This window comes from Cyanidioschyzon merolae, chromosome 19 (assembly GCF_000091205.1).
Source record: "Cyanidioschyzon merolae strain 10D DNA, chromosome 19, complete genome".
NCBI lineage: Eukaryota > Rhodophyta > Bangiophyceae > Cyanidiales > Cyanidiaceae > Cyanidioschyzon > Cyanidioschyzon merolae.
The window spans coordinates 1,119,062-1,146,308 of record NC_010145.1 but is presented as its reverse complement, the minus strand read 5'-3'; the positions used below and the strand labels follow the sequence as shown (position 1 = coordinate 1,146,308).

At 54.3% G+C, this 27,247-nt stretch overlaps 6 protein-coding genes and 1 non-coding gene across 7 annotated transcripts, besides 2 other annotated features; 3 read left to right on the top strand and 4 right to left on the bottom strand.

Moving 5' to 3' along the window:
* Window positions 1-4,666: 4,666 nt before the first annotated feature.
* Window positions 4,667-9,067, top strand: CYME_CMS457C (hypothetical protein; the record flags this gene model as incomplete). The annotated part of the gene is made up of 1 exon (XM_005538988.1): window positions 4,667-9,067. The coding sequence occupies one exon, from the start codon at window positions 4,667-4,669 to the stop codon at window positions 9,065-9,067; it is 4,401 nt and encodes a 1,466-aa protein (XP_005539045.1).
* Window positions 9,068-12,391: 3,324 nt separating this feature from the next.
* Window positions 12,392-13,072, bottom strand: CYME_CMS456C (hypothetical protein; the record flags this gene model as incomplete). Its single annotated transcript, XM_005538987.1, has 1 exon — window positions 12,392-13,072. One exon carries the CDS (start codon window positions 13,070-13,072, stop codon window positions 12,392-12,394), a length of 681 nt encoding a protein of 226 aa, XP_005539044.1.
* Window positions 13,073-15,510: 2,438 nt separating this feature from the next.
* CYME_CMS455C (hypothetical protein) lies at window positions 15,511-16,503 on the bottom strand (the record flags this gene model as incomplete). Its single annotated transcript, XM_005538986.1, has 1 exon — window positions 15,511-16,503. One exon carries the CDS (start codon window positions 16,501-16,503, stop codon window positions 15,511-15,513), a length of 993 nt encoding a protein of 330 aa, XP_005539043.1.
* Window positions 16,504-16,901: 398 nt separating this feature from the next.
* Window positions 16,902-19,175: a sequence feature (possible transcribed region).
* A 737-nt stretch (window positions 19,176-19,912) lies between these two features.
* CYME_CMS453C (similar to mitochondrial carrier protein) lies at window positions 19,913-21,226 on the bottom strand (the record flags this gene model as incomplete). Its single annotated transcript, XM_005538985.1, has 1 exon — window positions 19,913-21,226. One exon carries the CDS (start codon window positions 21,224-21,226, stop codon window positions 19,913-19,915), a length of 1,314 nt encoding a protein of 437 aa, XP_005539042.1.
* Window positions 21,227-21,749: 523 nt separating this feature from the next.
* On the top strand, window positions 21,750-22,949 carry CYME_CMS452C (similar to TFIIH subunit TFB4; the record flags this gene model as incomplete). The annotated part of the gene is made up of 1 exon (XM_005538984.1): window positions 21,750-22,949. The coding sequence occupies one exon, from the start codon at window positions 21,750-21,752 to the stop codon at window positions 22,947-22,949; it is 1,200 nt and encodes a 399-aa protein (XP_005539041.1).
* Window positions 22,950-23,190: 241 nt separating this feature from the next.
* Window positions 23,191-24,781: a sequence feature (possible transcribed region).
* Window positions 24,179-26,353, top strand: CYME_CMS450T. The gene has a single exon (XR_002461680.1). It is a non-coding gene; the product is annotated as a hypothetical transcript (transcript).
* A 132-nt stretch (window positions 26,354-26,485) lies between these two features.
* On the bottom strand, window positions 26,486-27,097 carry CYME_CMS449C (similar to molybdopterin biosynthesis CNX1 protein; the record flags this gene model as incomplete). The annotated part of the gene is made up of 1 exon (XM_005538983.1): window positions 26,486-27,097. The coding sequence occupies one exon, from the start codon at window positions 27,095-27,097 to the stop codon at window positions 26,486-26,488; it is 612 nt and encodes a 203-aa protein (XP_005539040.1).
* Between the last annotated feature and the right edge of the window lie 150 nt (window positions 27,098-27,247).

Below are 27,247 nucleotides of genomic sequence, written 5' to 3'. Positions count from 1 at the left end.
CATCGAACATCCTCATCACTAGAGCGCTGCCCTGCGGTGCGTCAATGGTTGCTTCAACGCTCGGTACATGCACTTGACATGTCCAGCATGCTCCCGCCGATGCACAAATCGTCAGTTTCCACACCCGATATCGTGCACTACGACCAAGAGCATCTTCTATGCGACGCGCCTGGTGAATATGCTGTGCGCTACATAGGCAGGCGCAAGCTGTTCCATTCGATAGAGGGTCTGGTGAACGAAATGCTATATATGATGAAATGAGTACAGGAAGCAGAATCCGGACCGGAGCACAAGTCGAGGGATGTCGATCTATGGATGCTTCCTTCGTGCAAAACGGAGACGAAATCTCTACTGGTACGGATCTCTGCGATGACGAAAGTCCGTGACCAACATCCTTTTTTAAGTACCCAGAGGAGAAAAAGCCTTTCGTGGGTATACCTCCTGAGAGGTATCATGCCTATGTCGTATGCCGTACCGGTGACGAGTACAAAGACACGTGGATTTGTCTTTCAGATTTTATCCATGACTTGAAGAGTTCGTCGAACTTTCCGCATAAACTTGTGACGATGTTGCCAAGGCACGACGGAGATTTCTCTGTTCGTCATGAATCCAGCGGCGTGAATCGCTGTGTCCACTAGTTGCCTAAAAGCTGAAACAATGAAGCGCAAAAAAACAGCGTGAATTGAGCAGATGACTTGTGAGGAACGGATCCAAGTGCGGGCCCGCGGGCACGCAATGGTCAATGCAATGGGTAATTGTATGAACGCTTGTTCAGGGACGTCACGAATCATTTTGAAGACAATCGCACGAAGAACCCCAGCGGTACAATGTCGAAAGAGCCCCTCTGAAAAACAAAACTATCGAGAGGCCGAAAACGAAGAATAACTCCCAAGGCCCTTACTGCTACACGTCGAATGTCGAGGTTCGTCACCTACATAAAGTTCAGATATCATGTGAATCTCAGGAATATTGTACGTCGTCCATCGTTCTATCAGTAGCCGACAAGGGTGCAGCTTCCGAAAAGAAATGCTACGCGCAATGGAGACTCCTCTTCGACCAGCGTATTTGTATTCGTCAAAATACTCCGGAATTCATTTCCGAGATACTCATTCTCTATAGTACTGACATTATGCAGACAAGCTGCCTACTGCTCGATTGGGATACCATCTAATTCGTTCAGCGCCGAATTCGCGTCAATGCATGGCGTTCAGAGCGTCAACGTGTCTCGTGTCGTGACCTCCATGACCAGGGCAATGACACTCTGTCTACATACAGCGCCCAATGGGGAGCTTGCGTCGTGACCTCCATGACCAGGGCAATGACACTCTGTCTCCATAAAGCGCCCAATGGGGAGCTTGCGGCACTATGGCTAGTTTCTGGGGCAGGTTCAGCACCCCGAAGATCTCTCGAATGGAGCATTCTCCTAAAGTCAGGTATGATATGCGGTGCGTTGTATCTAACGATCCCGGGTCAGAATTGTTGCCGCTCCTCCGACTGCGGGGTCCCGGGCTCCGCGCGTCTGGTGGATGCCTCGCTCGACACATCGATCCCGAAACGTTATCCTCAGAGCGGTGATTCATAGAGAATCTGCGACAGCCAGTTTTTTGCTTTTCTTCGTTTTTCTCACGGGTATTCAACAAAAAGGAACGTATCCGGTAAGTTGGAGAAAGGTCAAGGAATGACTTGATAATCTGACTGCTACCTTGCGAGAAAGGGCCTTGCTTCTGCAAGTAAATTATTCCATGGTCAGCAGGCGGGTGAAGCATTCGGCTTCTAGTCCTTATCCTGTACGTTGCGTATCTAAAACCGGATGTGTCAAAGAGGATCCACATGACAATTATCTGATCAATCTGTTCTAGTCCATCGCTTTTTTTTCTAAGAAAAACCATAAGAGATACCGCACGGTATACAGCTTCCGCACAGTTCACACGATTGGTATTGAAGGGATACACATGGGGACAGAAGACGGGCGCCTCGATGGGAAATCGCCGTTCGTAGGACAGTCCTTCATCGCAGTTTTACGGAAGCCGGAACACGTTTGAGAGGAGGGACGGGTGCTCGTCTCGCTCATTGAGAGTATATTCCGGATAAAGCGAAGACCTGTAACTAGGCACGCAACAACCAAGGGCAAAGCGCTGTTCGTAAAGAAGAGACAGGAGCATATAAAGACAACAATGGCCCAAGACGCAATGCCATGATATGATCAGTGAACAATTGTGAAGCGGGCATGATAATGCATGACCTCAATCTTGGTCGAGGCTCCCTTCTTAACTGCGTCTTTGCAAACTAGTCTGTTCTGCTTTTAGACGACGTTGCTTTCAATCACGCAAAAGCGGTCACAGACTGCACAGCACAGACTAGCGATGAGCTGTGCTTCGTGCCAGCGTAGTCTCCCTGGTTCTATCCTGTCCATGGAGTCTTCTCTGCTTTGAGACCTATGTTTACGAGCACGAACCAATAGACGACTCGTTCACATCCATAAAGCGGTTTTTCGGCATGTCATTGGAGGTGGATCACGAACTGGTGGCGGCAGTGCTCGAGGCGAAACCGAGCTCGCACGAAGTATTGCAAACAGAGCGAGTGTCGCTAGACCTCGTCCAAGGTCATGTTTCTGCTCTCGACGACCGCGGCCAGGCGGAGGACTTGTTCAAAGCACAGTTGAAGCGTGATAACTGCCTCGCATGAATTTTTGCGCTGTGACATGTTCCTGAACTGAAGCGTCAAGAGCAGAGAAGACACGCTCCCTGAATCCAGGCGCCCTGGTTTCCAGAAACTTCCGCTCGAGTTGCTCTCCGTGTATTATATCATGGTGCATGCTTTCACGGTGGATGCTTGAGTTGTGAATAGTTTGCAAAGTGCGCTACGGCATGTCTCTACGAGGAATTATGAGGCATTCGAGCAACTTTGCGAGCAGAACTGATGGAGCTTGTCAAAGGCTTCTCGTTTACCGATACGAAATGGAATGAAAACGACCAAGACAGTGAAGAACGACAGAATATCATTATGGACGCACTTCGTGAAGCTCGTGAAACCTCACCCCGACCCCAGCAACGAGAGTCGCTACCAACCACTCTAGGTAGATGAAGAGCGAATATTGATGGCGCACGTGTACCCTATATCCAAGGATATCGTGCTCGTCTACGCACCGATAATTGAAGTGTTCTGAAGCAAGGACCTGAATGGGAAGCAGATGAAGCTTCTGAATTTCCCCAGTGCTCGCTACGCCACAAGTCGGGCATGATACGCGTCCAGAGGTATACGATGGAGTGGCATGACGGCAGCGGGACCTACGCCGAAACGCTGAGCGCCATAGTGCAGAGAAGTGGATGCTATTTGACACTTCATATAGAGCGTATATGAACATCTATCGGATTCATGCGATTCGGTCGTTGGCAGACGTACGAGCGCGCGCGCTCTACTCATACACTCATTCGGCTGTACCCAGGCAGGACGCCTGCATTCGCCACTTCATTCAATGCGTTGTAGACTTAAACGACCTACAGGTCGCGTCGTTTCATGTCAGTCTATGGCACTGGAATTGCGATCGCGCGTGCAAAGGCTGCACTTCTACTCCTTCGACGAGAGCACACAACAAATGCAGGGATCCGTACTGATCGATTCCCACCGAAGCGCTCAGGACGACATAAACGCATCACAAGCGCGAATGCACGATGAAACAGACAGAGAAGAAGAGCGGAAAACAGAGCCCGTCGCTGGACGTTGTAGACGGCACGCTGATCGAGCGTCAGATGGCGAGGCAATGGAATGTGTGTGCGGCGTCTTCTGGCATGGATCCACCAGCAATCAGTCGTGCAAGCACGCTCTGCACCAAGACGTGAACACCTCGATTAATATCCCGAAATCTTTTGTGCTCCCGAACCGCCTATCGGTTGTATGCCTAGCAAAGTTTCCTGAGAATCATTTCGTGCGCAGTGTGGGTATTTTCATGGATGGCGGCAGACTTTGGATGAAAAGAAATATACGGGTTGGAGCAGTGCACTGGTATGATACTCGTTTACCAGTTCAGGCAGACTTTGGATGAAAAGAAATATCCGGGTTGGAGCAGTGCACTGGTATGATACTAGTTTACCAGTTCAGGCAGACTTTGGATGAAAAGAAATATCCGGGTTGGAGCAGTGCACTGGTATGATACTCGTTTACCAGTTCAGGCAGACTAGCGGGCCGACTATAGAGACACATGTAACGGTTCCCTGTACAACTTGTACAAGATCATAATGCCTCACACGACTCGACCTGATCGCGCAGGAAGCGCGGCTGCCGACAGCCCAGTCGTGCCATTGAGCAGTGCTCGATGACAGGAACCCATTTAGGAACGAAAATTGACATCGTGAGCTATATATGAACATCACAGTTGCCACGGCTTGGCACGCTTTCCTCGGCAGATCGATGCCCGGTATCCTGCGCTTCCTGACGCTTTCCAGAGAGCGGAAACCTGCCTCGCAGGTACGACACACGCCAAAGCCGCTATTTCGCGCGAAGTACCGAGTGCATTCGCGGTAGCACTGTAGCGTGTGTGTGGAGCCTTGTCCTCGCAACGTTCATTTTCGTGTCGCTGCGGCCGGCGCATTCACGGGAGCCTGCTGCCCAGGTGCGTGGACAGCGCCTCCTGCAGCGCACCCGCGGATGCTGCAGGTGCGTGTCGAGGATGCCACCTGATACGCTCGGCTGGCACTGGACGGAACGCTCAAAGCGCTGGCTTGGCGTTGTCCGGGGTAACCTGGTTCGCGTTTCAAACATTGCCGCTGAACCCGGTTTAGCGGAAGCTGCGGCGTCCAGTACGAGCGTACCCGTTGCGATTGCGTACCGAGCGAGAGAGCTCGCAGTGTTCCGCGTCGCTGATGGGGAACTTTTGCAGCGGCTTCATGTGAAGAAAGCGCTTGGATTTGAGCGTTGCGAGTGCATTCGCGGGGCGTTTCGTGCTCGTGGCCGCACTCATGATGCCCTGGTGCTGGTGTGCGCCGGTGATCACGGACCTTGCGCAGCACATGCGCTCAAAGCTGTGGAACTCTACTGGACGCAGACCGCACCGACCAGTCCACTGACGCTCCACGCTCGCACGCTGACGCTCACATCAACTGAGACTGGCAGTGCCGACCACAATCCCGTTGACTTGAGCAAGCAACTTGGGGCGGCTTTCATGCCTCTGCTTTCAGACGAGAGCGTGGTGTCTACGGTGACCTATTCGGATACGACGACCACGCGCCCAGAATTGAGCGACTGCAATCGCGCGGCGGACCCACGCCCAGGTCCTTGCGGTGTTGTCTACGTTCATCAGGTGCTCGTCGCAGTGTCTGGACAGCCGCCTGCAGTGCTGTCGCTCCGCAGTAGAGCCGCATCGGCGCCCTTTGCTTTCGAAGATGCTACGCTAGAGCAGAATGAGGAATTGGTCCAGGCTTGGCCGTGGGCCAGTCAACTAAACTGGCCCTTGCCTCGTGCTTGTCTGGTGTTGCAATGCCCCTGTTCCGGATGTCGACATGAGGAGCGCAAGTCGTGCCGCCTAAAGACGGGACTAGTGATCTACGATCGCGTTGTCGGCATACTCTGTTGGCGGCTGCGGAAACCAGAAGCTGCAGCAGGAGCAGCGAGCGACTTGCGCAGAGCACTGGACGTGCGGGTGCAGTTTCTTCGGTCGTTACCCACATGGGTAGCGCTGCAGTCGACTTTCGCGGATCTGAGGCTACCCGAGGACCTCCCCTGGTTGGTGCTCTCTCGCTACGAGCGTCGACCGTACCAGGGGCACTGCCCAGACCTCTCCATGGACGATGTGTTGCATTGTGCGGGGCGCTTGTACTGGAGTCTCGGCGACTGTCGACTCGAGATGCCAACTCGCCTTGAAAACGACGCTGAAAGCAGTGCGCTGGTGACGCTCCGTTGGTTTCAGCGCAAAGCTGGTGCACCTCAAGAGCTTTCGCTGGTGCCGCTCGATGGTTGCGTGGATTCCCTCCGTTATCGAGATCCACAGCAAAAACAACAACAAGAGAACACGCGACTTTGCGTACTGTATGCGGATGGTCGATTGCTGCGACTAGCCGCTCAATCGGACGGTCATCCCGCTTCATGGGCTTCATTCCCAGCGGCGACGTCGACCGAAGCCTCCTGGTACCTGCTGGCGACCAGCTGGCTGAAACAGCTCCGTCCGCTGGAGGAGCCGCTCGGATTCATCAATGAGCAACTCGTGTGGACAACTTTCGGACGGCTTCTGCGGGCCGCAACAGAGTCCGACGGGCGCGTGTCGGCTCTGACACCGCGGACGTACCCCCTAACACACGACCCAGCGGTTGTGGCCGCAGAGACGCAATGGGATGAAGCATCCGAAACGATTACGGCAGCAGTGGTTACAAGCGTCGCTGCTGAACGTCACCCAGCGTCGAGTCCGAGTCCGCTGACTGCGGCATCGGCAGCATACGTCCGAGCGCGCTGGTCTGTTGAGCGTGGCGCTTTTCTAGAACGTCTCCAATACGGGTTTGTAATGCATCACGCGCTCTCAACCGAAGCGCTGGAGCAACAAGGGCGACCAACGCGCCTCTTTGCCCTCGAAAACGAAGCGCTACTGGTTGCGCTCTTGTCGAGCGAATGGCCAAATCGGTGGACCCGCGTGCTGGTGCTGCATCACCGATGGGAAGCTGGCTCGTCCGGTAGCGAGCCAGACTGGAGTGCTGCCTTCTGCAGCACGGATAGCACCGTGGCGCTTCATCAGTGGCTTTCCTGGGGAGAGGCAATCCAGGTGTGCACCAAGCAGTTTGTGCTCTTGCAGTGGCAGAAGAATCGATGGACGCGTCTGTGCATCCACCAGAGCGACTTGACGAACGACGCCTTCGCAACCGACGATGCACGTCTCTTTGTTTTGGGTCAGGGACATCGACTCTGCCTGTGGATGCGCAGTGGATCCTGCGCTCCCCTCTGGTATCCCTACCTGAGTGTCGAGCTCGATGCACCAGTGGCGACAATTACCTTGGATTTTCGTTTTTTGAAAGTCTCCCGTTGGTTACACGACGGATGGTTGGTGTTTGCGCTCAAATGGGCTGGGTTCTCGGAACTCTCCGTCGCACCGCCAGTTACCGCAGACTTGTTCTCTGGCCAAGCATCGAGTCAGGAAGCGGGCGCCGGCGAAGCTCTGCTCCGTGCGGCGCCAGTGCGAAGCGCTCTGCGACGCACACTGAACCCGACTTTATCACTTGAACTGCTTGGCCTGGGAAACGGTGCGTTGGTAGTGAACGGTGAGTGCTGTTTTCCTTTTGGGTTCACGGAAATCCAGTTGCGTCCGTGCCCAGCGACACCCGCGACGGCAGCTTGCACTACCCCTGGCGGAGACGGCGACGCCTCCGTATCACCAACGATATCGATGGTGGATCCCAGGTCAGTGGAACCTCCAAATGAGGCGATGACGCCGCTCTTGCTTCTGCTGGTAGATGGTCAGCTCTGGCTGGGCGTCACGAGCGAACACTGTAGTCTGGGTGGCCAGGCATCTGCACTGACCCTGTGGCCGGTGCTGTTTCCGAATTCGCACCCAGTTCGGCTCGTAGACTGCCAGGCTGTGATGCGTACCCCGACGGGCATCAGGTGCTGCGACTGCATTCGGAGAAACGACATAGACATCAGAATCAGCACAGATGATGGCACTGAGCAACGAGGCGAGTGCGCTTGGCGTTTCTGTACGCATACCCAGGATGACCGCATCGACGATCTGGATTACGAAAGCAACAGCGAGCATCATCACGTGCACTGGAGCGAGTGCGCTTGCAGCACTGCCCCAGATGTCGGCTCATCTGGAAGCAGGCAGCATCAAGAGGGTAATGAAGCAACCAGCAGCGCACTCCTGCAAAGCGGGCGTCATCTCGCGCGCTTGTCGTTGTTGTGGCTCGACACCGACGGCATCGTGCACTGGGGTCTCGTCGAGTGTGCACTGAACGGTTTACGAACGCACTGCAAGGCGGGGGAGCGACCCATCACCGCACTCGAGTACGATGCATGTACAGACTCCATATGGACGCTTTTGGATGGACGACCTGTGGCCTTGGTACCCGATTCACTGAGACCCCGCGTTATTCACGACGCGCGAGGAGTGCTATCGAACGCCTTCGTGGACCTCTGTATCCCTCCAGTGACACCGTCTGAGGCGTTCCCGGCGTCTGTGCGCGGCGAGGTGCTACGCGCTTTAGGCGACCGTCTCATTGCGCTGCAGGATACGAATGAAAGCGTCTATCTCGCGACGGCACGTTTGGAAGCGGGTGACGTGTGGCTACAGGCCTATCCGCTTGAAACGGTCGGCGGGGATACCACTTCATCGATCGGGCGGCTTCCCCGTGTTGGGCAGCGTCTGCGCCTCGGCACTTCCCTGGTACCGGGGACGGTGCTGCTCGTGATCGAACGTCCGCGCAGCTTTGTGCTGGAGGCATGGACAAGTCGCAGGGATGCGTCCAGCACTTGGGCGAGTGAATGGCGACCCGAACGCGTTGCACAATGCACACTCTCCGGCGTTGATACGTTTCGTCTGGATCCCTGGAGCCGTCCACTGGTGTTAACGGAGATCGCTGGCGATGGAACACTCCTGCTTTCGGGTATGTATCCGGATACCCCGATGTCGATCCCGTTTCGTCCGGGTCAACATGTGGAACTGTGGCGACCGAACGCTTCCAACCATGTTCAGTTGATAGGTTGTTGTTCCCGGGTGCGAGTCTATTTCGGTGCCTCGGGTCTCGTGACGGTGGACCACCGAACCACGTCTCCGGCGCCAAGGGAGCAGGTCGAAGGCGGTGCTCGTTCGCCTCAAGCCGCTATTCCAGCTCGTTTCAGCACTGGTGCTGACGCTCGGGACAGCAGCAACTGCTCCTGCACCTCTTGCTGCAGCTGCAGCTGCTGCTATCCGTGGCCGCAGGGATACGTACCCTGTTTCTATCAGCCACAAGTGTTGACTGCTGGTGTGGTGCTCTCTCGCTACCCAAACGGCCACCTGGTCTTTTCTGGTGCTGAATCCCACTGGGCAACGTTTTCGGACGGTGCGTGTCTGGTATGGTACCCTCGTCGGTTCAGCGCGGGCCCGTGTTAGGCGACTCGTGGTCAGTTTTGGAGCGTCGCTGGCGACCCTGGTCGATGCGGTCGCACCGGTGGTCTGTAGGGAGCCGCCTCCGCTCCGCTGGGCGCACTAGACTGAACACCACGGGGCTTCCGACTGCTCCAGAGCGAACGCGGGTTCGGTTAAACTCGAGAGTTTGTGCGACAAAAGAGCGTTTGTTTCTCCTTGCTCTGGTCGTCTTGGGTATGTTTTGCATTCTGTGGTTCGGTTATCGCCGCTGGTATGCAACTGTCGAGTTTGCTGACGTGCCTTTACGGAAGCTGAAAGCTCCGCGCACACTTCTGGATGACGCCGCACCTCTTTCCGCATAAAGTGGAACGGGTCTTCTGACTCGGATGTAGACTTGATACGGTTCGGTCTGTCTTTTCTGTTACCAACACCAACATATGTTGGCTTTTTCTGCGACTGCTTTGTTTTTCGTCTCTCCTATCTCCGGGTTTGAATACGCTGGTCTCTCATTTACCTCTGGTGCCGTACTCAGCAGTTGATGGATGTTGATGGCAGCGCTGAGGTGCTGATATAGACGCTTCCAGCTCTTTTCTACGCATTTTATGCACAGGGGGGTCGTCGCGATGTAGTGCGTTGCTCGTCAGTTCCCTACTGATTGTGTTGAGGCTCGGGACGTCTCCGCCAGCGGTGACACATGGCTATGGTCAGGTATTCTCGTTCGTCTACCGTACCGGTTCCTCTGCGCGCCTTGGTCTTGCGCTTGCACATTTGCTTCATCGCTCGTTAGCTGCCAGGGACGGGTATCGCTGGCTCTCGTCGATTTCTAGTTCCGTTAAACGCTCCGCATGCTGTATCCTATGATCGCTGGCTTCCTCTGGGCGAGAGCCTCGGAGCGTACAAGTTCTGTTGCAGGCGTGAGCGCACGCTCGTCCACTGGGTAGCCCGCAGTGTGCTTCACCTCACACGGTCCTGATGACGTTGTAGGTGGGGTTCTACCATGCGGTATGAGATAAAGTGCATCTGATGACGCCTGATTTGTTCGCTGCAGGTATCGGATCAATAGCAGAATTTGTGGAATGTGATGTTGTCCATGATCGAACACATACCGGAACGAGGATCCAGACTGGAGATCGCGTTGAGAACGTTCAGTCATCCTACGCGTTCTTCATCCAAAACGGCGATGCCATCTCCACAGGAGGCAATCACCTTGATAACCAAACTCCGACTCCAAGACCTCTTTCCGTGCGACTCCAAGAGACAGGAGCCCCTGCGAGCACATGCCCTGACAGGTACCCTCTGGGAGTCCAGTGTCGTTTCGTCGATGACCACGAAGCGTGATGGATTTGTGTTTTGAACGGAATCGATGATTTCATGTGACAAGTTCAGTGAACTTTCCGTATGAGCAAGTGAACAGGTCGTCAATGGACGTCATCAAGTTACCCGCATCCTCGTCATTTCAGCAGCGCGAATGACTGTGTCTACAACTTCCGCTGAAACAGAAATGTCGACAGTATGAAGCGCGCGTGATTCGAGCATGCCACGCAGAGAAAAAGTTACAGCGTGGAAGCTTTTACGAATGAATGAGATCTTTGTATCAGTTACTATTCGAAATTTTGATATAGGGTGTGACACATATTTCGAATCTGGCGATGGCACGAATTCCAGCGGCAGACAAGGGATGCAGCCGGTAGGAAAACACGACCTTGACGCCTCAAACGATCTATGAATCCAAAAGCATTGACTGCTGCAGCTCCAATAGAGAAGCTGTACATCTGAAACCAATTTCCGAACAATCTCAAGGCAGGAACAGAGCGATCAGTTCAGGCCTCCATTTCAATCTGATATTTTTGTGGTTGGTCCTATCTTGACGATACGGCCCGCTCTTGTCCATCGTTGGCGTTAGGGCCCGGCGAGGTACCCGTCTGACAATAGGTTTCGCGGTCGTGGTGCTTTCGTGAGCGCAAGTCTCGCGCTCCATTCGTTGCTAATAATGATGGTAATGAACTTCTCGCAGCTGGTGCGGGAGGTTTGCGCACGCGCCTCACACTAGCATCGACGATCCTTCATCTATGAAGCGGATGCTTTCAACCTAGAAATCAGGTGCGCCCCTGCCTTCATTGACAAGCATATTCGTGAGGCAAAGCGTGGCGTCAGCTGCCCAGATCAATGACTTGAGAGTTGCAGTCCAGTGCTGCGCTGCGTCCTCTGCAACCCCGTATGGATGGTGTTCTCATGCGCTGGTGGAAACCGCGGCCTTCCAGACTGTGCAGGTGCACTCTTGAGAATCACCACGCCATGCAAAGCGAGGAACCGTCGTCGTAACCGTACGTCTCGCGCATGCTAAAGTCATATCTGATGCCAGAAAGGGTCAAAAGTTCAATAGCTAGGCTCCACGACAACGTCATGCATGCCGCTTGTTCCGGAGTCGAAAAGGTATTTCGCTATCCGGTGTTGCAGGAACGCCCTAGCACGGGCATTTAGCACGAGACGATGGTGTAAATGGCCTGGAGGCAGTTTCTTCTGCACAGCAAGCTCGTTCAGAGAAATGATATCGCTGGTGTTCGGCACGTGTTGTCCCGAGTGCGGCGCGAATAGTGGCAGCGCCAGCAGCACCACGGACGACAGGGCGGAAGCATTCCCTGATCTTCGGGTCCTTTCGTTTATGCTCTCTGAAACGCATCATCGTTTGTGCAACCTGAGCTGCATCGTCCCGCAGACGATACCACGATCCCTAGATTCGACGCTTAACCAGCGAAAGAAACGTCATTCGATCCCCGGACGAAACCCGCAATGAGCTCGGCGTCCGCGGTTCTGCTCACTAGCTCGAGTTTCTAGTCCCATCCGATTGACGAAACCGGAACCGGGGGAATGCCGAAACGTCTGCACAGGAGCGAATGTTTGCTGTTTGGTGAACATCGCTTTCCATGTATGCACACGGGGATCTCTGGCGCTACGCCACGACGGGCTCCCATCAAGAATCCGAACCTTGGCAATGTTCCGAGATGTGGCCTCCAGTGATCCTTAGCGCAGTCGCCTGCTTGGGTCATAGAGAACCCTCGCGATCAATGGACCATTTAGCGCGTCTCGGTGAAAGCGTTTGCTACTGTGGCTCTCGTCCACGGTCCGAGCATGAAAGTACGTGTTCATTGCACATCCACACATGTACATGCGGATGTGCCCATACAAACACATGCAAGCCCACACGCCTACTAACATACAAGACACGAGGCCGCAACATGCCTCCAAACCTCGCTCTGAGCAAAGAGCAGCTTTCGATGGTATGCGGTGCGTCCCAGAATCCTATCTCGCATCCGAGGCCTTGCAAAGACTCTGGTCGCTACCCGAACCTCATTCGGAAGCCGACATATCTCCCTCCGAGGCGGAAGCTGCATCAAAAGGCGTCTCTTGCGCTGCCGCAGTTGTCGAAAGAGAACTCGCTTCGCTGTCTCGTCTATCGTCGGTCGTCTCAGGCAGTAAAAAGTGCTCGGAGAAGGCCTGCCAGCCGTATGAAGTATCAGGTTGACCAAGGTTCGACGACGACGACAACGACAACGACGGGATGCTCAGTGAAGCCTGGAAGCTGCGTGACCGGGCCTCGAGGAGACGAGAGCGTTCTGCGCGTGCTCGAACATCCGATGCTTTGGCCTGAGCGGCTCTTCGCTCTTGTATCAGGTTAAAAAGCTGGACAGTGCCTCGAGTAGCAGTGCGCAGTAAACTCAGTTCCAGCTCAACGTCCTCTGATGGATCAGGCAAGCGGCGGTACCCAAGCTGCTGTCGTGCGAGCCTTCGAGTCCGTTTCCAACGCGCCTGGAGCGCCTCCGTCTGTGCGTCTAGGGAGAGCGCGTCCTTCGCGGCATGTGCTGGCGGTCGCGGAGAAGGACTCGCAACCGCATGCTCCGAGTCATCCGTCCGAATAACCTCTTTTAACTTGCTGACCAGCAGTTTGCGGGCGTGATCGTCGAGTGCTTGTGGTGAGCGCGCTGGCAGCGGCCCCTGACGGCCCCGCAGCCTCTTCGGTGCTGATGCCATAGAGAGGCCCCTGGAAACAAACGTCTTTCAAAAGAAAAACGTTGCTGCCAGTGGTACAGTAGTGGCGAGAAACCCGCGCTAGACAAAACATCTCCAACTAACGTGCAGACGCCTCTGTCTTTTTGGACCGGCCACCTACTACTGCTTCCAACTTTTTCTCATATAGTTCGACTTTGAGAGGTTGTCCAATAAAGTTCTCTCTTGTCTACTCTGGAGGTCTGTTCTCCAGCACCGCACATCTCCGTATACTGGTAGCGGCGTTCAGGTCTCGGTTCAAAAACTCCATACGTTTCTTGCCATCACTGGTTGTACTTAATGACGCAAGCAATCCTCGCACTTTCGCTCTCCTTTCCATTTGCTCTTCCATCAGCGGTCCATACTTTTTTATATCCTCAGGGCTCCGCTGGCACTTTTCCACCTCGACTTTCTGAAGTTTGCACCCCAGTTCATGGTGTGTACAGGACGTTCGAAACTCATCTATCGGTATCGTAACAAAACGCCGTGCACACTCCTTGTACGATCTTGTCGTTGGAGCTGGTGTAGTTCCTTTTTGGGTCTTCCAGCGCCATGCTCTCCCGCCTATGTGGAAACGGATCCTGGAATTGGACTCTAATCAGTACAGCGACCGCTCTCGTTGGAGCATGCATGATCGCTTTGCGCATATGAAGCGAAGACAGATGCAAGGTTTCTGAACTTGTTCTCCATCCTGCATCTGCCTTCCGTCCGGTGTCTGCTTCAACATGGACAGTATCGCATTCTGCAGATCCTCTATACCATGGAATCGCCTGCACGTTCAGCGGACAGAGCACTTGTCGTGTGTATCACCTCGATAAAGTCCGTGATTGTAGGGCATAGCACCTAGCGCGAAAAAGGAATCGGGTATCAAGCGGAGCCCTCTGTTCCCATCAAGGTCATGTGCCGCGCTATGAAAAAGTCTTGACGCACCATCGTGCGCGCTAAAATGGAGAATTAGTTGTCGATAGACGGAAACACCTCACCATAGCGCAATTTCACCGCAGTGACGGCTACACCGAGGAGTTGTCCCACGAAGATGCAACTGAAAAGTCAAGCGTAGATCGTAACGTCTGCCGATACATGAAATAAGTCGGCACCTGCCGGAAGCAGCGCAATCGGCACATCAACGCCATCATCAGCATCCTTAGAGTGCTGATAAAGGAGCTGGAGGCAAAAGGAGTGACCGGTTTACTCAAGTTAGGATGTCAGGGAGAGGAAAAGGAAGCAGTCGCATAAAAAGTCCACAAAGGCGGGTGTTGATCAAACCTCAAACAGACCCAGACTTCATCTACTGGGTTCGTGTTCGAGAAACGACCCCATACTATTCTACGCTTAAATGGATACAATAAATAGCGCTGGGGGATATCCAGCCGCTCTTCCAGAGCGGTGTGATTCCCCGTCGCCCTGCATGACACATCGTCTAGTGAAAGCGTGCGCCTCGAGAAGCACCTATGACGCCCTGCATTCTCGCACCATATACGCATGCGACGCGGGTAATTCTGCATTGGTCGCACTACGATCAAGCGCAACGTGCATCACAAGTCGAATGCAGCAGGATCATCCCGGATGGTGCAGTGCGAAAGGGCATCGCACATGCGCCCTCTGCATTGATCCGATGTGTATGATGTATCCGCGTCGGTTGTAGCGTCAGAGGATACCGTGCCACGCGGAGTCAGTTGGGGCTCGTGCGTTAGCACTCCACACGCCAAGGCACTCGCTTGCATCTCCACATGAGACAAGATGCACACAGGTCTCAGATACGATTTACAGTGCAGATGGTTTACGGGAACCAGGCTCGAGGCGCTGTACTGGCGACAACCGACATTTATTGCGAGTGTCGTCGCATGACAAACCGCTTCTTTTTCGTAAATATACGTTTCCCCCTGAAATAGACTCAAATGTTATTTGCTCCAATATGTAAAAAGGATCAGTGTAGCTTCCATCATCACCATCACCATCGCCATCATAAAGCACGAGATACTGGGTAATGTACACGCCACCACCACCACCAATTTACCATGGCGTCCATCCGACGACGATGCGGTGTGTCCTTTTCCACGATATCCGTGAACAGCTGTACGGCATTGAACAAGCGTTCAGCGGCCGAAGCTTTCAGTGGTCTGGGCGGTATGTGAAGCGCGGGCTTTGCCAAAAAAAAAGCGGATAAAATGTACACGAGAAGGTCGTTACCGGTGCTTCAGAGTCTGCAACGATAGTGCCAAATAGAGTCGCCGGCAACTTGCCTCTCGAGACCGCACTTGAAAGTCAGACATCCGTTATTAGCCGAGTCAGACAAGTCCAGACTAGTACAGTATGTGTATTCTGCAACGAGCAGTGTATCCAAGGCCTAACAAGTCAAGGCACTACTTGAGCAAAAACGCGCGGAAAGCGAATCACACTGTTTCTCCATGCGTACATGCCCGTCAGGGAACACAGAAGCGCGCATCACGACACTGCGGATTCGTTGCACGCACAGGCGGCGAAACGCCACACTCACCAACCTTGTTTGGGGTCGCATAGCCACTGCTTAAAAAGGGTGCCATGCCATGTGCTCCAGCGAGCGGTGATGGAATCGCGACCCCGTGATGACCCGGCGACGGAGCAGTATACGAGTTTGCGCGCCTGATAGCAACAGGACGCACGCAAAGTGGCTCCGCTGCACATTCTACTGTCTCATCGATACGAAACGTAGGATGCCATGCCCGCCACTCGGTTTGCATGCCGGCTCCAATGGTCGGCGATGAAGAGAGCGGCGACGAGCACGTCGAGCCCAAGGGTGGCGGCGGCGGTGTCAGTGAATGCACTGACTGTGATGAGGACGAGCGTTGCAGAATCAACGCTGCACTGGAGCTGCTGCTGCTGCCGCCGCCACCACCACCACTACCACCACCAAAACCGCTCGGTCGCCCGGATACGACCGACCCCCGCGTGACGCCGGCACTCCAGCGACCCCCAGGTCGCACAGCAGCCTGAGCCGTCACTGCTTCGCTTTCCAAAGCGTTTGCCTCCTCAACCCCGTTGATATAAAGTCCGCTCACGCCGAACGCGTTACCGCCAGTGCTTGACGTCTGCCATGAACCGCTGTTGCACCATGCGGCTGCGGAAAACGCCACAGGCCACCGCGGTCTCGGACACTGCAACTCGGGGCCCGCTGGTGACGATATAGCACTCGCCGAAGCGCCCCCAAAACACGGGGCATTATTAGTCGGCGAGGGAACCACTCCAGGTGTTACCGAGCGCACCGCTGGTGGCGCGCTCTGCCGCAGGCCGTACTGGCTGATCGGCGAAGGCGAGCGCGAACGCCTCGTTGCCGCTAACGACGCAGCTGACGAAGTTCTCGACGCTGACCGAAGCGATCCGACAGCACTCACACCACTCATACTCAACAGCTCTGTGGAGCGACAAGGTGTCTGCATAAGCGAGAAAACAAACACAAGACGGAGGTCGCGCACCGATCCGCACGCACGCACACACACAATTCGTCTTGCGTCTGTTTGTTTCGTGATGCGCACAACGCAGTTCTCCAGGTCGCAAGATCGAGCTGTTCAACGATCCTAACGATACACGATACTGATCTGAAGATGCTGAAAACTTACGCAAACCAGAGCTCGTACACTTGCTTGAACACGAGCTGGCGCTCAAGCGCTCAAGCGAGCGAAGGAACAAACAGGGAAACGCCTCCCGGCCGTTGGCCTGTTCCGAACGCTGCGAGCGCCGGCGATCGAGGTCGACGACGCGACGGCGGCGTTTCCGGCCGCCTGGGGAGCGCGCGCGCTCGCGCCTTTCCAGGCTCTAGTAAAAAATCTGTTCTTCTGATGATCGCATATGCGGCGATGCGTTTCTGTGAGCGCGCGCTCGCGCCTTTCCAGGCTCTCCCTAGTAAAAAATCTGTTCTTCTGATGATCGCATATGCGGCGATGCGTTTCTGTGAGCGCGCGCTCGCGCCTTTCCAGGCTCTCCCTAGTAAAAAAAAATCTGTTCTTCTGATGATCGCATATGCGGCGATGCGTTTCTGTGAGCGCGCGCTCGCGCCTTTCCAGGCTCTCCCTAGTAAAAAAATCTGTTCTTCTGATGATCGCATATGCGGCGATGCGTTTGTGTGAGTGCGCGCTCGCGCCTTTCCAGGATCTCCCTAGTAAAAAAAATCTGTTCTTCTGATGATCGCATAGGCGGCGATGCGTTTCTGTGAGCGCGCGCTCGCGCCTTTCCAGGCTCTTTCCAGTAAAAAAATCTGTTCTTCTGATGATCGCATAGGCGGCGATGCTTTTCTGTGAGCGCGCGCTCGCGCTTTTCCAGGCTTTCCCTAGTAAAAAAATCTGTTCTTCTGATGATCGCATAGGCGGCGATGCGTTTCTGTGAGCGCGCGCTCATATACATCGCGGAGATCGCTGGACCTTTTTTCGTTTGACAGGCCGTTTCCATGGACCATGGGTGCTAGATTGTGAGATGGATATTGGCTTTTGGGAAAGCGTCCATGATAGTACACCCTAGCTTGAAGTTCCATTTTTCAGACCTTCTCTCGGATGTACTGGTTATGTCGTATGCTCTGTCGTGCACCTAACCTTTTGTGATGCACCTGAAGGTGCGCTTACACCGCTGGTGCATATGCAGTACGGAGACAGAACGGCTATGCGATACCATTAAGGTATTCGGCTCCAGGCGTGCTTCACTGGTCACAGAATCGGGATCCTTCATTATTCTGGGAGCCTGCAGGCTGTGCAGACAGACCAACGGCCTGTGATAGCACGAAGCGATATGCTGGGAGACCATTGCGACCAGGGACATATCTTGATGCAGCCGCCCCGCCCCTAGTCCCAGAACAAACTGCGTTCCGTAAGAGTTGCTCAGATCGCGCCATAGCACTCGGCACTGGCGAGATCATGAAGCACGGGCTTCGTAGACTCGTGTGGGTCACGGGACCTTCCTAATGAAAAGGCAAACTTTCGAGAATACTGATGGCTGTTCAACGTTTCGACGTCTGCCGTGGAGAGAAAGCAATTGGTATTTCGTTGCTCATACATAGTTCGCTTCTGTTTTTGGATGTCGCGGTGATCGCTTCCAACGGAGCTAGCGTCATAGCGTTGTACAAAAGGCACGTAGACAGATCGAAATGGCTCGACTTTTTCTCGAGCCTGGAGCTTTCCTCTGGTACTTGTTTCATCGCGGACAACATCTTGTACCGCATATCCTCTATCGAATGGAGCAGCACGCACTTGTGCATGTGGAGCGGGCAGCACGCTCGCCGATGGATCCGTCCAGAACAAGTCCGGGATCGTTGTGTACCTCACCGGGTGCGGAAACAGACGAGTGCATCGTGCGGAACCCTCTGTACACGTCAAGGGCATCTACCGAGCGATGAGGCAAGAGATCACGTACGACAGGACGACGCTGGGAAGAGGACGCGCGATCGATACGTGTGGAAACACCTAATCAGAGCCAAGTTTCATCGCAGCGACGAGTACACCGCGGCCGTATACGAAGAAGATGCAACTGGCAAGCGAAGCGCAGACCGCAACTATCGTCGGTACATATCATGCATCGAAAGCGACCCGGGGCAGCGAAATCGGTACCTGAACGCTGCCAGCAACATCCATCGGCTGCTGACAATCGTTATGGAGAGAAGGGAGAGACCAACCTATGGAAAGCCAGCGATATGCCAAAGAAAAAGGAAGCAGTTGAAGAAAAATCCCGCAAAAGCTGGTGCTTCTAACGATGGGGAGAGCCCCAAACTTTCGCATGTATGCCCATGTCACATGAGAAGACCTATTCCATTCTATGCTGACGAGGATTCATCACTGTTCGTGGCGCTACAGCTACCCTCGTGAACACCAAGCATATAGATGCGACGAAAAAGGCAGCGAATACCATGCAACCGGGCGTCTTGCGCCCAGGTCGACTGACGTTGCTAACGCTAGGCGCTGTTCGGGTGGCTTTGGCGGAAGCTGTCTCTCTGCAGGATTCCGCTCTTGCATCGGTATTTCGGGTTTCTGGCACGAGCTGGGCAAACGTTTAGGGTGCATTTATTTCATTGATAATGCTAGAACATGTTGCCGTAAATGCACTTGCAGCCTGTCACTGCAAGCATTCAGTTAGGCAAGCAACGATTTCTCCCGTGGGCATCGCCATGTGCTGACGCGAAAAACGATTCAGTCAGTGATGCGGCCTTCCGCATCATTCCGGCATCCGAGAAATTCGCACACAGCCTGGCGTGCTCTCTCGTCCTATGATCCAAATGAGTAAATGCTTCGACGAAAACAGCATCGGATGTCGTCTCCATTTCATCTGCAGTCAACGGTGGGGGAGCGCTCCAGCTCGAGCATCAAATGCAACGAGAACAACTACAAGTCACCGCAATGAAATACATCATGGATAACCGAGTCAATCGTTCGTGGCAGAAACAGCGTCGTCTTGTGTCCAGCGTCACTCGCTGGGGCGCGTCCACAGCTCGTTATTTGGATATTCTGGGGTAGCGGGCACGCGACCAGCGGAATCACAAAGTTTGGCACAATATGTCCGATGTCTTCATTATCAAGAACGACCGCACCATCGGCATTGCGAATGCAGCCGTCCAAGGAACGTCCAGCGGCATGTTTCGCAGTCTTCAGGGCATGTCGCGCATTACCACGAAAACAGTTTGACCGGATGCGAAAATGCGCGATAACCAGTCTCAAATGTTAATGGAATGATGCCGCTGAGAATGCCACATCGCATTTGGTGCGCATTGAGCGTGGAGCGAATCCCAGGTAACGACCTCGAGCGTTCCAACGCGACATTCAGAACAGGAGACCTTCCATGCACGAGCTCGCTGCATGAACTCTGCAGGGGCTATGCGCACAAACCCATTGACCGAGCGAGCGAGAAGGGTTTTCTCCCCGAAAACTTCGAATCGATCGCACAAAAGCGCGAGCCACCCCGGTTTCGCTTTGTTGGCGTACACGAAGCATCCCGTCCCCGTTTCTCCCAAGCTGCTGCTTTGGCATCCCAGCGTCTCTGTAGAAAAGTGTAAACGATGAAGAAAATCGCACTTGAGGGAGCAATATAGAGCACGCGTGGAACGATTCCCCGGAAAAGAGCCCGCGGTTGCGTTCGCAACAGCTGCCAGAGCGCGTCTCCAGCGTGACGATACGTTCGATCCGTCATCAAGCGTGTTTTAATCACATCTAGTGGAGTCGTTACCGCTGCAGTTAAACAGCCTGCATACGCTCCAACTGCAAGATTCTCCAAAGGTGTCAGTGCTCGCCGTCGATAGCGTTCGAGGCGCTCTCGTGCGTCCTCGAAAAGAAGCAGCTGAATCGCCCGAAACGGAACATCGCGAGCGACCTGACCACTGTAGCCTCGATAAAAACCAGCGATACCATATTGTCGCCAGTTCTGGCCAATGACCTGCCAAACGGTAGCCGCTTGTGCCGCCCTGGTCCCAGTGTTATGCATATTTTGTAGCTGCTGCTTAATGAGCTCGCTGGGGGTCAGCCACAGCGAGCCGGTGAGGTCACCGAGCACCGCAGCAAGCATCCACCGAAGCCGCCGAGACGCTAGACCCCATTCCTCGAGTGCCTGCTTATAGCACTCGTATGTACCAAACGTCAGAGCACCATACGGCACCTGACCGAACAGTGTTGAACCTAGTCCCCGATAGAAGTGGCCCTGGGTCAGGACCTTGCGCAGGGCCTCGCGCGGACCCAGCGCTGCAGTGTCTGCACTCTGCAGACGTGTTTTAAGCGTATCCAGCGGGAACATGACTACTGTGGACGCAGCTCGTGCCACCGCCGATGCTGCCAGGGAAACGCGATTCGTCCATAGCGTTGAGCCGAGTCGCTCGAACGCCACGAGTCCGGAGAGTTTCGCTTCGGGCGCTCCGTGGTACACGCCCCCGGTACCTGGAGATGTCGCGGTTATCAAGGCCGCGCAAACTGCTATGACGTCATCCTCGTTCATAAAATCATCATACTCGGATGTACGCGCCATGATTTTCCTGAATGAGCACCGATCAGACGTGAATCCAAAAGTGGAGTCAGGATTCCGGCCTCGTTCGGAATACAGCTTCATTCGAGTACGGCACGGGTAACTGCGTGCAGTTGTTTCGCAGTGTTCCGGCCGCCTCAAAGTTGGAAGAAGAGGCGTTCGAGTGAGTGGCCCCATCCGTTCTGGCCTTGGTTCAGCGCTGACCTAGATGCTTCCCTAGCAAGTTCCACAACAAAGCCCAGTATCAAAACAACATGAGCCTGCGGATGCGTTCAGTGCCGCACGACGCATCGCAGCAGCGCATCGGCTTGAAGCGCAGCGTCGTAGAACGCTGCGGAGAAACTGGTACCAGGAACTCGGTACTGGACTTCATCCTCGTACCACAAGGGTCACTGAATGGATCGAAGCCCTGTCCCAAGTGGAGGTTTGGTCGACGAGTTGTCTAAAGTTGACTGATTTGGAGTGGAACGGTCACTTGGCGCCTGCCCGCGAACCGTACGTTCGCAGTAGAGAGGGTTCTGGTTCGATCAAACGTTTCCCCGCTGTAGACAGCAGCGCCAGCCCGCTGTCACTTGCGACTCTCGGCTCTAGTGCCAAGCAGTGAACAACACGTCGAAGTGTGACGGCAATCAGAGGCACCAAGGCAAGACAGGTATTTACGCTGTTCACTGCGCTATACCCGTGCCCAAGGCCTGCACCTATGACGCAGCGCACGGGAGACGACGTTTTCCTAGACGCAGCAGGCGAACCTGAGCTCTTGGTGGTGCTCCTCGACTGTAACTTGGCTGCCTGGGCGCGCGCCGGGTCCGCTGCCTTCCCTGGTGCAGTGAAGGCGTGTTTTGCGCTGGTGCGTCTTCTCGCGGTGGCGCGACCTCTGCTTCAGGTTGCTTGGCTGGGCTTCCGCGAACGAGCCCACACGCGTTGGCTGAAGCCCGTGCAACCGCTGGCCACGGACGACTTTGCATACCTCCACAGCCTGCAAGAGGTTACGGATGAAGAGACGAGTCTACAGGGTTTGTATGCGCTCCCGCAGTTGGGTAAAGCCTTGCGCGAGTTTGCATGCATGAAGCTGAGCGAAGCAGTTTCGGTGGAAGGCGCAGCTGCGGAGGACGCTGCTCCCGGTGAACCGCTGCTGCAGACGAAGCAGTCGTCTGCCGCAAACACGGAACAACCAGCGCAAGTTGTCGCTGTAGAGGCGGATCAGCTAGACAGCCAACAGGTGGCTGCTAGCTCCGCTGACGTTCTCGTCTATCCATCCAATGTTTCCGTTGCGCTGCTGGAGACAATTTGCAGCCTTCATGCTAGAGGCTGGTTTCCGGAACGAAAACCTTCCTTCGGATACGCAGTTGGAGATCCATTACGCTCCGAATCGAGTCAGGATCCCGAGCAGTTGTCACCTCGGGCCCGACTGGTGGTGATCTCGGCTCCGGGTCCCTTTGATGTTGCGGAGTCTGTCCCGCTGTGGAACGCAGCATTTTGCGCACAGCAGCACCAGCTGCTGGTCGACGTCGTACGCATCGAAGCCACCTCTGAACCAGGCACGAAGCCTCAGGCACGTGCTGCTCTCCAGCAACTTGCTTACGCTACCCAAGGCATCTATCTCGAGTGTCGTTGCGCTTGTGCGAAGCTGTTCACGCATCTGGCAACATACATTGTACCGAATAGGCTGGAGCGGCGTTACCTCACGCGCCGCATTCCTGAGTTGGGGTCCTATGCGTCCGGAACGGAGCGTTGTGGTGTTGTCGAGTCCGTGGATTTGCGAGCAACCTGTTTTCAAAGTGGGAAACTCGTTCACATGGGGTACGTCTGCTCGCGATGTCTAAGTGTATACAGCACGCCCCAGGCTGCGTGCATCGTGTGTGATGCACGTCTGGATGCTGCTGAACACCCAGAGAAATGAGTAGGTCGCAGCTTTGAGGACCGCGTCCCTGTCTGGCGAGTCGTATCGGGACTCGTGAACTGCCAAGCACTGATGACAGAGGTGCTATGGGCAATCGCTATGGTATTCGAACTGGAGACTCGGACGAGCCAGGTGCAGGGTCTGCGCTTGGACGCAGTCCGCTGGTGCTCAGCGAAATCAGTAGCCGTTTCACTGGTGTTAGACGATTTGGATTCAGGAAGATCGAAGAGTGGATCACCATTATCTTTCACCGATTACCAAGGAAATTGGTTTCCGCGCTTACAAACACCACGGTGGCCTTGCTGGAGAGCTAAAATAGTACCATACCAGTGCTTTGGACTCAGAAAAAACTACTCACTTCTCTCCTGATCAATGTTTTGCTTCTCATCATGAGACCACAGCGCTTGAGCACAACGCCCAGTCTGGGTACTGATTGATTCCAAAGGCAAGTCCGCTAGACACGAAGCCGATGGACGTTCCCGAAGCACGCGACATTTCCAGATGTTGATCGATGCGTCCAGATCTCGATGCAAACCGTGCTTGTACGCATGATTTCGAATAGAATCACTCGATAGCAAGCCGCTCGTGTTCGAATTCCTCGCCATCTGGCATTTGCTCTGGGCACCAAACACAATCCCGTGTATCCATCTTTGTTTCATCGACTTATTTTGCAAGTGATTCGGCGCACATTCGTGCTCGTTATGTGTTTTTGCCGTCCTGGACGCGTCGATGGGCATCGAAAACAATGGATGCCTGCATTCGTTTTGCGCTCTCGTCGAGAGAGCAGGAGTGAAGTCACGGCGCGCGACACCAGGTCCTTGGTCACCACAGGCTAGCACCATCCGACGCGAGTTGTCGGTCATTTCTTATCCCAGCGCATAGAACATATCTGCGAATGAACGCTTCTCTTCGTCGTACGAGAAGCGTTCTCGTTGGCAGCCTCGGCGGCGCCTCGTGAACTCGTGTCAAGGGTCATCATCGCATGCAATTCGGACGCTCTTGAACTCTGCGAATGGAGCGCACGAAATACCCTTCTTTACTCGGTACGCTGCTCAGGGCGTCGACATGGGACCTGACACCCTTGCACCATTTGTTGGCATGCCTCCGGGTGTCTGTTACGCCCGAATATCGATTATACCGATCTCTGGAGAAAGCAGGTTGTGTGGCATCCTCCGTGCCGAGCATTCGATGCTGTGCAAAGGATTGATCGTGAAAAAGGACAGAGTACTGTGGATTGATGGCAGCACCGCATCTGGAACTCCTGTGAGCGGCCTGTTAACGAGGTGTGTCAACTCGAAAAGGATTGATCGTGAAAAATGACAGAGTACTGTGGATTGATGGCAGCACTGCATCTGGAACTCCTGTGAGCGGCCTGTTAACGAGGTGTGTCAACTCGAGGGAAACCAGGCGAGCCGCCCTCGTCTAAGAAGCCACGGGACTCATTTTGGTGGCCTGCGTCTCACGTTTGGGCACAGTCTCACTGTCGATTTGTTTGCAAGCGAAGTCTTGATAACGATTCTATGCTGCTGTTTTCCGCTTGGACAGTTTCCCCTTCCTTATTTTCCTGGTGCTCTGTTCCGAAGGGCGCCCCACTCCTTCGTCTGGTGGTTTTTCCCGTTACTCCCTTACGCGGCAGGATTGCATGGGTATAGCCGCTGCGCTCTACATCCGTGTGTTTTTCCGCGGGACCTAGACGCTGGGGGTGAACGGTGCATCCGAAACTCGTCTGTTCTATACATGTATCTGCTGTTCTTCAGGTAGCTTCTCGTCAACTTTTCGGTCGCGAGCATGCCAGTGAACTGAAAAGAACCCCTTCGCTCCCACTTACGCACGACAAGAGGAGCAACAAAATCGTTCGGAGCTGGTGTGCGGGGTACCAGTGGACGACATATCGACGGACGCTGTCACAAATACCAAAGGCTTGTCCATTGGTTCATGCGTATACGCATGGTCTTTGACATCAGAGAAGACGCCTTGGACTGGACTGAACGATGGAAAATGGCCGCGCGTGAAGCGCACTTCAGCCCCAGACGCAGCTGGTTCCTCCTTGAACGCTTTTAAGTGATGGAAAATGCCGTTGTCTACAAGCAGAACAGAAGAATGTCAGAAGGAGAAGGTGCAAAGGGCGCTTCCACGAAGGATGATGTGGTGAATGAGTCTGTACATTTGGCAATGCGTACGTTACCATACCGTCGAATCACCGCTCGGGTTGAGGTTGTTGAAATGCTCGCTTGATTCTTCTTCACGAACAGCGGTACGCCCTATTTCGAGTATCGACATACAGGTCTGCCAGTTTTCTCGGGAATGAATCCTCATCGATTGAGACGAACGCCCGTTACTCCATGAAGAGGCATTCGCATTTCATTAGGAAATCAGTAGTGCGTTATTCATCGCACGAAGGTCTCGCATAGATGCAAGCTTTTTTCTTTGCCCATCGGTGTCTCTATATCACCGTTCGTATCAAAGATATGAAAACCTGACATCCTGTGGCTTGTTCAGTAGTATTGTTTACAGAACCTACGGCGTACAGAGTATTGACAAGGCGACTGTCGTCTTGGCAGCGTCTGATTGTCTCTGTCTCAGGTGCACGGCCTCAGGAACAGGGCCTAGGAAAAGGCTGGTTTATCTGCCTACTCAAGGTAGGATAACTGAAGTGGACAGGTAAGCTGCATTTCGCAAGCTACCAGTGTAAGCGTAGAGCCTGTCGAGGGCCTTTCTGCAGTCTATGGAATGCAATCCATTTGCTGGATACCTGCGAGAAAAACGAACAACAAGAATAAAAGTGGCGTACTGGTACAGATGTTCCGGCATTCACCACACTAGGCATAACGACAACAACTCGGGGGATTGCAGTGTGACGCCTGCTTTATGCATCGGACACTGATTCGCATCCTGTCGTTTCTATCGGGAAAAGTGAGCGTATTCGTAACAGCAGGGTAACGTGACTTTTATGTACATCAGAAACTGATTCGCAGAATGCCATCTCTGTTGGAAAATGTGCGTTTCTTCGACCCAACGAGACATTTCATGTGAAATGGCACCATAATCACGAGGCTTGGTTTGGACAACGCGCAAGTGAACCTGCGCGCTCGTCAACTTTGCATTACAATACGATGCACAAGCACCGGAACTCTGTTGTCGATGACGAAGAACACATAGCCCGTACTAGAGCCTACCTCACTATCGCCAATCCTATGGCGTACAGTGGACGACTCCTTGGATCCAGGCGGGCTCTGAACACATAGGTAGATGCATCCCTAGACGGAAAGGGTTCCGACTCCCGCATTGAAACCCTGAGGTGAACGTCCCAGTGCATCCAGCTGAATTCGAATCTAGCGCAGGTACGTGCAGCAATCACGCTCCTCCATCCTGTGTGTACCGGCGACGCAGCGTAAACCCAGCGGTGCCTTGGATTCCTAGGATAAGCCCTCTAGAACAGAGCTGGAGTCGAATCCGTCGCTAATCCGTCTTCATAACGAGTTATCCTGCGACGCACTATTCACCCGTCGATGCCGTAGACTCTTGCGGTAAACGTTCTACTGCACATTTGGAGTCGCTTCTTGCGCAGGTACATCGGACTCTCCTCCGTGTCGTGTGTGCCCGTGAAGCAGCATGCACCCGTGAACGATAACTGGCTTTATCGCTGGCAAAACCTCTTGCACCGCGCTTGGCTTACCAGGCAAGTTTATAACCAGCGCGGAGCCACAGACACCGGCTCCGTACCGCGATAACGCTGCCATAGGTGTGTACTGAAGCGAAACTTGAAGCATGAGGTACGACAGACCCCAGACGCTCCTGCCTTCACAAGCCTCCAGCGTCGACTCCGGTGTAACGTCTCGAGCGGAGATCCCTGTTCCCCCCGTGGTGACAATGAGGTCGACCGGCTGCGGCGGACCAGAAACGCTACTGGCGCCGTCGTCTTCTCTAGAATCTTGTCCGGCTAAGACTCTGATTCGCTTTACAATGACTTGGCGCTCATCAGGTATAACCTCCGACCATGTGACCTGAAAACGAGGTACCGTCGCACCAAGCGCAGCGGCGGATGACTCTTCCAGCAACTGCCTCACCAGCGGTCCCGACTTGTCGCACGCCTGACCAGCAGCACACGAGTCAGAAACTGTGATGACTGCAGCGTGCAGCGTAAACATATGCAAACCGGGAAAAGCTTTCCAAGTCGTAACACTGGCTGAAACAGCGTCCGCAGATAAGCAAGTCGTACGTCGGAGCGGCCTGGTAGCCCTGCTGGTGCTGGCTCGCTCAGCGCATCGACTCTATTCGTTACGCTGCGACGCTTTCAG